The sequence below is a fragment of the Pseudorasbora parva genome, chromosome 1 (assembly GCF_024679245.1).
Source record: "Pseudorasbora parva isolate DD20220531a chromosome 1, ASM2467924v1, whole genome shotgun sequence".
In the NCBI taxonomy this organism is placed as follows: Eukaryota; Metazoa; Chordata; class Actinopteri; order Cypriniformes; family Gobionidae; genus Pseudorasbora; species Pseudorasbora parva.
The window spans coordinates 15,098,991-15,111,026 of NC_090172.1; the positions used below are offsets into that span (position 1 = coordinate 15,098,991).

Here is a 12,036-nt window from a genome sequence, read left to right on the forward strand (position 1 = left end):
GAAGCTTCAAGGCATCGCTTCAGTCGCGTCGCAAAGTGGATTTCCACGGTCACTGCTGTCACAGGACTTCACCAAATCATACCAAAGAAGTGTGTTTTTGACAGAGCGGTCCTGCTTTGGAAGATGCCGGTGAGTAAATCAACTTCAAATGTCTCTGCTATTGGCTATCGTCGCATGAGTAAACATCAGTAAACGATACGATCGCGTGCTTCGTCATTCAAATGCTCTAACGGTTACTCCATTGTTGTTCTGTATAACGTTACACTATTCTGACTCTGACGTGCAAAACCGTTTTGCTTGCTACCTCTAAGGTCTAGTCACATACAATAGTCCATAAACCGAATCATGTCCTCATAAACTGCACACAAAGGCCCCTAAATACAGTACATACCACAGAGACGGACGTCCTGATGTTGCCGTTTCTCCTGTTCAATTTATTTCAGCCTCAGATTTGATTGTGGATCATTATCTGTATTAGCTGAGATAGATGGGTTTCTCCACGCTTGAGGACGTCACCGCTTTGCGCGCTTGTCATTCTTTAGCTCCGCCCACACGATACGCCTCCAGGCGCTCGTTTTTTTTCCGGAAAGACTCGGTACAGCCCATATTTCTTTTATAAATATGATAAAACTAAAGACTTTTCGGAGATATGAAGGATGCAATACTACTCTATAGGTACTCAAGATTGACGTGAGATTGACTGAAACTGAGTGTTTCACCCCCCCTTTAATACAGTTCAAATTATATTTATATACTTATAACATGACTTTTTTGAATGTGTCAAACTTTCATCATCAAACACAATGTTTATAATTAATTATTAAGAAAAGACCCTAAGCCCAGGCGCCACTCTTCTGCATAATGGTAACCACAATTTAAAAAACATTACAGAAACTCATCTAAATGTCCAACATAACTGAACATTAAACACTAACACTATCTAACAACATCTTTTCCTTTACAGAAAAACACATAAAATAACACTATAATCCCTAAATTCACTCTCATAATGTAGTCATTTGTAAAGCATGCTGGGAGTGGGAACTACAGATCCACAGCCTAGTTAGTTATGTCAACACAAATATTTAATGTATTTATAACACAAATTAATTAAGTAAACTTCAGTTTTAAATATATTAGGTTGATTGAACACAATTAAATTAAGTTGTGTCAAAAATAGATTATGTTTAAGTAAAGTGAACATAATTTAAATGTGTCATATCTATGAATGGCCTGAATCAATTTTTTGAATGTATAGCCCACCAACACGATCTCATGGTCATGGGTATAAATAGTATGAGTGTGAAATCTTGTGGAATGGATACGGCAAAATGAGTTTTGGCGTGCAAATGCTACGTGTTTTTTTGGGTGCATATGATACGCACTTTATGGCGTGCATATGACACATTCTTGGGTAGGTTTAGGGTGGTGAGGTGGGGGGTTTGTACGTATAATATGCCATAAAGTGCGTATCATATACACGCGAAAAAAACGTATACCAAATGCACGCCAAAACTCATTTTGGCGAATACATTCCACAAGATTGCACACTCGTACTATTTATACGCATTTTTCGTGAGATCGGGCTCAGCCCACATAGGCCTATTTGTGTGCTTGTGCAATCCTTAGTTGTTAAGAAATTGTTCTCAGACGACATAATTATTACGTGTTATTATGACATTTTACATGAAAGTAATAAGAATAAATACTGATCCAGAGCAGTTTTTGTTACTCATTGATGCTTCCCTTTAAATAGCGACATGCATTAAGCACAATTAGAACTGAATGAATCGATTCAACATTCAACACCATCCGTAAAGATGCTTTAAAGGGGTGGTAAAACATTCTTTTGAAGGCTTGATGCACTGTAACATGTGTTCTTACTTTGTTTAAAAAAATTGCAATATTTTTCATATATTTTACCTTTATTCTACACTGTTCTGTCCCTCCTCCTGATGGTTTCCGGGTTCTATGAAGCAGTTCCCTCAAGAATATGCAATGGGCTCAGATTGGTTAGCAGTGTGATCCGCTAACCGCCCCTTACCTTTACCTGTAGTCTGCAGAGACTGCGGATCTATAGTGAACGCTACAGTCTACATTGTGCAAATCCTGCATTGAACTTGCAAAGATTGGGGAAGCTTTCCTCTGTAAAATGTGCAGCACAGAGAGCGAGATTTGGGTAATAATTATGAGAGACAGAGTTAAAAATACATTTTAAACATTGATCTCTAATACCCTGTCCCTAGGAAGGCTGAACAAAGTGGACCTGCAATCCGGATGAAAATAACAGTGTTTTGTCAGCATTGCGGCAACAGCACTCCAGCTTACTAACTACCACAACAACTCTTCTCCACAGCAATAAAAAAAATGGCCTCGTCCCTCTTATTTTATATTAGGAGCTAGGATGCATTTTCGAAGCTTTGATTGTGTTTACAGTGTGCAATATAACATGAGTTCATGTTTCGTTTGTAAAAAAACAGTATTTTACACACAATTTACTTATCTGTACAGCGCTGTTTTCTCTGTCCTAAAAACGGCCTGATGATTTCCCTGTTCTATGAAGTCCCTCCTTCAGAAACACTTCATAATTTATGGTCCAACAGCAACATTTCACACTAACTAAAGTTTGAAAGATGGAATGGCGAAGAACAGGACCTTTAATGTTGTGAATTAGCACATTTTATTATACTATTTTTTAAATGTGCAGTTATGGGACAATTAAAAACCTTTTTTTAACAATGCATTAGTGCAAAACCTTTTGGAGGTGCAATGAGTTCACTCACTTCATCGTGAGATGTTGAAGTGAGTGTGCAGTTATATTTTGCCCCTAACATGCAAAAAGCTATCTGGCCATTTCACAGCGTGATTTCTCAACTGCCACAAATACTGCCCTAACAAAGCACAGATTTGTGCACTTTTAACTGTACCTATTTTCTAAATGACCTTTAGTTTGAATTTAGCTTTATTTTATGGTTTAAAAAGTGTTACCTTGCCAAAGCATCTTTGATCTAATGGTGTTGTTTAGCGCTTTAAACACAAACAATATATGTAAACTTTAATTTTACAGTACTTGGGGACACTAAAATTATGTTATAATTTAGTAAAGTTATGCAAATAAATTTACAAATAAAATTATTTAATTAGGTATAATTTAATTCTATAGACAATAATACTGATCTGCCAACATTGACGCTATATAATAAGTTGAAATGAGCTGATGACTTACTAATTTCTTCAGAGCGACTGTACAGCCGAATCAATTTTTTAAAAATATTATCCTGTTTAACACTGTGAAGCTGCTTTGAAACAATTGTCATTGTAAAAGCGCTATATAAATAAAGTTGATTGATTAATTGATTAATTGACAGTACTCTGATCCAGTGGCATATAGGAATCATTAGATTGACAGTTCTCTGATTCACACTCAAAAATCTAGTGCCAGATATGCCCTCAGAATTGATCAGATGTGTTCCAACAGTAATTCCAACAGACATTCAAATGCAGACTGAAAACACATACTTAATGACTGAGCGCTATGCTTGTCACAGATTGCTCTGAGACTTTGATAAGATCCCAAGATCAGCTTTATTGGAAAATCCAGAATCTCAGTAATGTCAGACAAAGGGTCAAAAAACTTTCCAACAAAAACAAAAAAATCAAGAGAGTGACAACTACAAAACCTCGATAAGAAATGACAAAGAACCTGTTATATGTAGGCTAAAGCCTTTCACACTGTCCGATCTTTGCCCCGATTTTGAGTCGGCGACAGGTTTTGTGAAATCGCAGACAAATACCCTAGATCACAGGCAAATCGGTGCTCGTGCTCGTGCACGCGAGTGACAATCACGCAGTGTGAATAATCAGAGAGGTTCAGGGAGGAGTTACAGAGCAGAATATCAGTATTTTAATGGATATATTTACAATTCTATCAAACAGAAACAAAGGCCAAACATTTGCACGTCCAGCCGCAGCAGCAGCGCATTACAAAATTATTTATTTACCTCAAACTGCAGAACACAATCCTGGCTCCCTCTGTCTCTCCAACAATTTCTTCCGCCATAATATTTTTTCTTTTTCTCCACAAATCAGCACACATACAATTTGAAGCAAACTTTGTGCAGTTTATCATTTTTAATAACAATTCCAAGTCTCGCGCGAGAACTCCGGTCTGCCGCACGTGTGATCTCGCGTTGTTTACTTGTCACATCGCACGTGTGTTTGGAAAACGTAGTTTGCGCACTGGAGAGAGCGAGAGTTGTCGGAGAGTCTTCCTCTTGTTCAGTCATGCAGTGTGAACTCCTCTGTCATCATCGTGCAGTGTGACCACCGCAGTGACTCAATTCGCCTTATTCACCTGGCGGCCATTTTGAAAACTCTAACGCCGTTGTGGGGTACACAAACCCGGAAGTTGGACTCCGATACAGTACTAATCAATAGCAGCATTCTGTTTCACTCACTTTCTGCCTGCTGTGTGTAACAAAATCATGTAATGCATCACTGATAATATGTTTATGTATAAAGTTTTCATTTGTTAATATTTTTTAATTTTCCTCCTAATGTAATTTTTAATGTTTTGCCCTTTTTTGGTACGTTTTTCCATACTTACAATATACAAGCAGGCCATTTGTATTCCTTCATACCAATAAATGTACATAGTTACCACTTACAAACCTAGACCAGTATGCCTATCAATGTTTTTGAATGACTTATTTCTTTCTGATGTTCTGACCAGTTGTCAAGTTATGAAAGACATCATCCATGTGTAATAAAATTGTACTTTATTCTTTAGATAGATGGACATTTTATTTTACATATATGAAGATCCAGCTTATACATACACATATCTCCCACATGTAAATGAACTGTATCAACTATAATACTGATCTGCCCACGTTGACACTATATGATAGATTAAAATAAGCTGATAACATCACCGTTTTCTCCAGAATGACTGCAGCCGAATCAAATTTTGTTGCAGTATTGTCCTGTTTACACCGTGAAGCTGCTTTGGAACAATCGGTATTGTAAAAGCGCTGAATAAAGCTGACTTGACATGTCCCAGTCTTGCTATTGCTTGAGTCTTTCGAACTTCGTCTGTAGTAAAATGCAGAAATTACGACCAGGATCCCTTCTGATATTTTTTTAATCCACTCTCCATGTAATCCCTTATCCTCCGGAAAACGGTGAAAGGTTTGTCCTCTGTAGGATTTTTTCCTGAGTGACGAAGTGCAGTGAAACAGAATGCTGCTATTGATTAGTACTGTATCGGAGTCCAGCTTCCGGGTTTGTGTACCCCACAACGGCGTTAGAGTTTTCAAAATGGCCGCCAGGTGAATAAGGCGAATGATACCCCAGATAGTCATGCAGTGTGAAAAGAGCAGTGACCCGACGAGTTTGAAAATCGTGCAGTCTGAACTAGGCTTGAGTGAAACAATGTAATGATAAACAGGTGAATACAATAATTAATGTTGAGTCTGACTGCATCCGACTGATTGCATTGTATCTTATCTATGTATCCTTCTCTTTTTATTTTTGAGCAGTTTTTTTTAAATACATTTGTAATATTTTTTATTTATTTTGTGTTTATATTATAACAGTGTTTCCAACGCTGTGTTTATATTATATTATTTGTGTTTTTTATTTATATTTTTTTATTTGTATTGTATTTATTTAATGCTTTTATTAATTTTGTTTCTTATTATTAAAGGTGCCCTAGATAGAGTTGAAACAAACAATATGTTAAATTGTTCTCTGATATCTACATAGAGGGTATGTTTCTTATTTAAGGGCAAAAATTGTCCAGATAGAGTTTTACAGGTCCATTTACAACCCTAGATGTAATGCTCTGTTTTTTGCCTTATTTTCATGAATATTAATGTGAGCTCTGTTCTGATTAGATTATTTCAGCAGCTCACAGAAGTTCAGTTGTTCAGCGAAGCCGCTCGTGAGGACAGAACACAAGCTTGACTGACGTGACCTGCACGAACTGACTTTTATATGCATTGTCCTTTTTTCAGTATCTGCTGTGAGATGTCAGATGAGATTTTTTCAGCCTATATGTCAGTAAAACTTTAATGCGCCATGCACTCTTTAATATTACGTGCAAATGTGGCACACTGTAGCCTATATCACTTCATATAAAGCACAAAACAAACAGACTCTGGCCAATTGTGGCAGAGTGTCGGCTCTCTTGGCTGTGTTCTAGCAGTGGCTTACCAAAAGTCAGCCAGCTCTGGCCCAGTAATGGTTGCCAGATTTGGCTAGGCTTTGGATGTGCGGATTTGGCCTGATTTGCGCTGAGACACGCCACATTCTGCCCAATTATGGACCAAAAGGGCTGGTCTGATTTTGGGCAAGCTATGGATTATTTTATGGATATAGATATTATGGATTTTCTCATCCATGAGGATTCAACAATGGAGAACCAAGTTATTATGGGTTTTTGAGAACCAGAACCGAGCTGACTGAGCAAGTTGAACTCTGGAGGAATAACATATAAATGGTCAAATTCAGTCAGTATTCAGTATTCCATTATCTAATTCACTACTTTATCACAATAAAGTACAAATGAACTGTATTCAGTTGTGTTGCATGAGTCCAGTATGTTATAGTCCAACTAATTTTAAGTTGAAATAACAAAGATTTCTGTGCCACCACTCATTGGTTGCTGGCCCCTGCCCGGCCCCCCAAAATCCTGGCCCCGCCACTGCTTGCAACTCATCGGCAGTTGACCTTCAGCTAGTTTATTATTAAACACTTCGTCTTCCAAAACTCTACATCTATCAAAAATCTACAGGGAGGCCATCAATCCCTGGTATTTTGCCATTTTCCATACTTTTTAGAACTTTGTAAAGTTTTCCTTTTAGATAAGACCTCTTTAATTTAGTGTTTGCTCCTTTTGAAACTTTATTTAAATCATCAACTTTATTATATTCACTTTTATACAATCAGTATAAATCAGCTGAGCCCTTTTTCTAATCTCACTCAAATCTGTAAGCCATTTTCCACTATCTGAAACAAGAGTATGAATGAACCAACTATGGCCACTCTTTTTCTCAAAAAATAAATAAAATAAATACTAAGTAGGGGAATCCATACACTTTAAAAGCTTGAACAAATCAACGCTCCCTACTCTTGAATACCTTACAGATCATTCAATACTTTTTTTCTTGGATTGAAGAGTATCAAACCATCTTTGATCTCTTGTAGAATATACTAGACTCTGTAATTCACAATTTAAATCTCTAATTCTTCCAATGATCTTGCAGCATCCCGGGACACAATGTGTATTGTTGGCACAGGTACTGTATTAGAATTTCCTCACAGTCCCACCATGTTGTTGTAAGGTTTCTTAATATTAAAAGTTTTCCAAAAGTCACAAAAATAAAATAAAAATGAATAGCAATAATTATCTTCATGCCAATATGCACTTTTAGATTGTATATTAGCAATACAACCCGTGAAAATAACAAAGGAATGATCAGAAAAAAGAACTTATTTTGTATGACAACTTTTAACAATATTCAATTGATAAAAAATAAAATATGTCAAGCCTGGCCATTGAAAAAGATGTTTTGTTTAATGTTTAATTTTAATTTTAATAATTTTCATTGCAGGGGTTTTACAAATAGATTAATCTTCCACCACATCCAAATCATCACTCACCTCAGCCATAACTGCAGCGATAACTGTTATATGTGTTGTTTTCATAGTGCTTTTGGTTAAAGTTCCTGTGACCTATTTTTTTCCTTGTATGTCTAATTAGTCTACCCTCTTATCATCTCGTTTGCTCTGTGTATTTATGCTGCGTTCCATGCAACCCGTAACCCATGTTTTTCCGACCTTCTAGCTGTGAAAATGCACTGGAACGTCAGGCAAACCTGTAACCTCCCACCCGTGAACTCGTACTAGATCGACGTACTCCCAGTTATGAGTTCTGATGTCGTGAAGCAGCCGCTACGGATGCTGTGTTTATGAAAGTCATGCCCAGTCACATAAAATAAAAGTTATAACAGCTTCTCTTGTCCTATGCGCCATTTTTTCTCCTCTGTTTTCCTCAAATAAACAAGGAGCATGCACATTTGCCGATAGAAATGATTGTAACTGAGCATAAGCCCATGTGCAGTCCGCCTTGCTTCGTTTACATCTAGCTAGTCATGGTCTGAAGTTGTAATTTACAGGCTCAAAAACCTGCCTGGAACGCAGCATTAGTGTTTGTCCATCTACGTTAATGCTAACCTGGTTTATGTGCTGTCTATCCTGAGTTTTTGTTATTAAAGTTCCTGTAACACTTTTCCTGTACTAGTTAATTTTTTTCTTAACCATTTGATATAATATTTACGACCGTATTTACCCCAGTATTTACATCATCATTTACCATAGTATTCAAATCCATCCTCTCCGCAACTGAGTGTATTTATTTATCTGGGCCTATTCATATGCCCTTAAAGTGTGACCTTTACATTTCATCATACTGCATAAATCACATAATCAAAGTTATCAACTTTGAATTTCAGAACAAGATTCAGTTCTTCCTTTGCGTTATTTAGAATCATGTGCGCGTCATCTAAAAGATACCACATGCTTCAGAGTTACACCACATTGGGACTTTTTAATCTTTGACATGATTTTAGTGTCTCGTCAGCTCTCTTTCCAAAGATTCATCTTTAATGAAAGGCAGCACATCTGAAAGCGATATTCGGTTTGCCCGGTTGTACAAGCCAGGGCAAATGTATCATTCATCACAATGCCATTTACTACCACTAAATGAACTGTATCAATGCTGTCTAAAACTGGACACATCACTCGTGTTACCAATTTACACCACTAGGCTCAAACAGGTAAACCTTTGATATGACTGTTTACATTTCACACCCTGCATGCACCTCAACCCATAATCATTAAAAGATCTTGCATCATGACACGTCATTTCAATAATCAGTATAGTCATATAGTGTCAATGATCTTAGTGACTTTGCACCAATCTGTATTGATTACACATTTCATCAAAGCTGTTAGGACCTTTTAAGAACAACATGTGAATTCAAACTACAAGGTTGAATTTCAAATCAGCAATACAAACTGCTGCTTCCTGAACTTCCAGTCGCAGGTGCTCTGAAGACACACCCTCAGAGCAAACAGACGAGAGAGAATGAGTGAGAGAACAGGTTTCGTTCAGGTTTTATTCCCACACACCCTTCACAAGCCAGGAGAACACTGAAAGAAAATACAACACGGTCCTTCATCATGCAGTGTAAGTCACAATCTCTGTTTATTCAACCTACACAAAGTCTACTCTTGGTTTATCATTCTGTTTTAAATGATTGCAAGTGAATGAAAAATTAGAATGAAACATGGTGGCTGTTTTGAGAGGCACATTTGCTCTAATTTTGGATAAACAATAAGCAAATCAAAACTGCTACTGCATGATTCTGACTCGATTTGTGTTGCTTACATTGATGAAGCCACATGCATTTGTTGTGTAACTTAAATCTTTAAAGGATAAAAAAACTGTACTTGTTAGTAATATACGTAATAAAAGAACACTTAAGCGTACCCTTTGATATTTCTTAACACACTTAAGTACACTTTAAATCTGCTCTTAGTAATAATAAAAAGCATTGCAAATGTGACATTACAAATATATTTAAATATATGACATGTCATTTTTGTGTTTAAAAACTTTTTGATTATTATAAATGCTTATAAAGATATGAAGATTAACTTAAGTCCTAATTAAATAAGGCAACAGTTTTTTAAATGTTTTTTGTATTTATTTTGATTTTATTAAAATAGTAAAAGAGCAGGAACAGACCCTTGTTTGGATTTGAATGTTGTTAAAGTAGGAAGAAAACCTGGTTGTACAACATTCCTGAGATGACACTGTGACGTCTGCTCTCTGCTGTTTGCACGTACTTCACACATCTGATAAGAAACTGTGCTGAGTTTGAGCTTATATAAGCTGTAAATCTGGTGTTTCACTTGTTGCTGTTAGTGACCGGCTGTTGAGTCAGGGCTGATCCATTGCACTTGTAAATCTGTTGCAGTTTTGCGCATAATAGTGATTGAAATAAGAGTTGAGTGTCTTGTTTAATAGTACTTTAGGGGTAAGCAGGGATGTAAACACATTGCTTTCTAGAGGTTTTTCAGTGATCGGTTCCTAAAACGTTGCATTTCTCCCTCCAATATAGACTTTATAAACCTCCAATTTGTTTCATTGTTTCAGTCTTTATTTAGCAATTGCAAAAAAAAATTCACCATCTGAAAGCTGAAGTAATTTGCTCAAGGACACAATAGCGTCCAAGGGCTCCAGTAACTTTTTGGATATGGGCCACCTTTACCTGAAACTGAACATGTGACCTTTGTGTTAACAGCCTACATGCTTAACACCTACGCTAACACTCCCAGTTTAATGCCAGGCCTTTCCTCTGATACCAACACAAATGCCTGGAGAGCTGTTTCTATTCACTTTATAATAGTCAGTATTATTATTTATGTCTTTCTTTGTTTTTGTGAGGATTCACTGCTATTTTTTCAGTATCTGTCTAAATTTGTCTTGCATTTTGTTTGCTTGGGTTTTCCTGAAAGTCCGTTGAAAAGCAGGAGGGACCTAAGAGTCTTGGGTTCAATAGCTGTTTCCACCCACATAGTTTTTTTTTTTTTTTTTGCATAAAAATAACAACAACAACAACAACAACAAAAAACCATGTGTGTGTTGGATAACTGGACCTCATTTCACACCATCTCAAATTATATTTTAGTCAATCTGAAATGCCTGATCAAAAGTCTGTCATCAAAATGATTTGGTATCATTACCTACCAGGGGTTTCCTGTACAACGATGTAACTCACTGCTTAACTACCATAGTAAAACGCATCGTTGAAGAAATCAGCAAATCACTAGCCTAGAAATCTAGACGTACCCTAGCGGCAGCAAATTTAATCTGCCCGCAAGTGTCGTCTAGGAACTCTCAATACCCTTCTGAGCTGTAGTCCTCACAATCTGGATGGGCCAATCACATCGTGTATAGAGTCGGCGGGCGGGGCCATAATGACGACGGCTGAGTTGCGTTTGCGTCCTTCTGTTGTCTAGTAAACATAGAAACTGGCGAATGGCGGCGGCCTTTCAAATCAGCTTTGACCGCGACTCTGAAAAACTTGGAGTTAAGCTTTTCTCTGAGAAAAGAACAAAGAACGGCACTGAAGTCATTCTTAAAAAGGGAAGATGTGTTCAGAGTTTAGCTGACCGGATACGGTGAATGTTTAATCTATCAACAAGCTCTGTTTCACCTTCGTTGCTCTGGTTGGTGGTAGCGCTATCCTATCGCGTGCAGAGGGAGTTTGAAAGACAACCGTTTATCCCGCCCCTCGGATTGAGCCCTGTCTATGGTGAGTTTCCAGACCAAACATCTTGATGTGGGTCTGGCTTGTCAGGCTAGCAAATCACAACTGTTTCCCAAAACTGTACTGTTGTACTGTCGTTCAACCACGTTGGTTAATGATGTCACACAGGTGGTAGAGTATTAACTGCTTTTAAAGGGGTGGTTACATGCGATTTCACTTTTTTAAACTTTATTTAGTGTGTAATGTTGCTGCTTGAGCATAAACAGTATCTGCAAAGTTACAGCGCTGAAAGTGCAATGCAAATGGAGATATTGTCTTTTAAAGTTACAGCAGTTTATTGCCTACAAAAATGGTCGGTTTGGACTACAAGGAGTTTCCTGGGTTGGTGACATCATTAACCCTTGCTAGTCACTGCAGATGTGACTTCTGCCCGTATTGGTAAGGGCCGTGGCATTTCTGGACAACCTGTGTTTGGCACTTCAGCCAATAAAAATACATGAAACTACATTTGGCCATCTAACCAATCTAAGACCATTGAGTTTTTTGAGGGATGGGCATCATAAGCAGGAAGCAAACGAGCCGTTCAAAGGACAGTGGAGACAGCGGTGTAAAATAAATGTAAAATATAAGAAAAATTCTGCCTAAAAAAAGAAGTATAAAAACATGTTATAATGCGCCCCATTAACACAACCAA

At 37.3% G+C, this 12,036-nt stretch overlaps 1 protein-coding gene across 1 annotated transcript in view; it reads left to right on the top strand.

The window, feature by feature from the left end:
- Positions 1 to 9,104: 9,104 nt before the first annotated feature.
- LOC137070959 (uncharacterized) overlaps positions 9,105 to 12,036 on the top strand; it is a 49,113-nt gene continuing 46,181 nt past the window's right edge. The window contains exon 1 of the mRNA XM_067438963.1: positions 9,105 to 9,253. Coding sequence (XP_067295064.1) covers positions 9,247 to 9,253 — 7 coding nt within the window. The 5' untranslated portion in view covers positions 9,105 to 9,246. The remainder of the gene's footprint in view (positions 9,254 to 12,036) is intronic.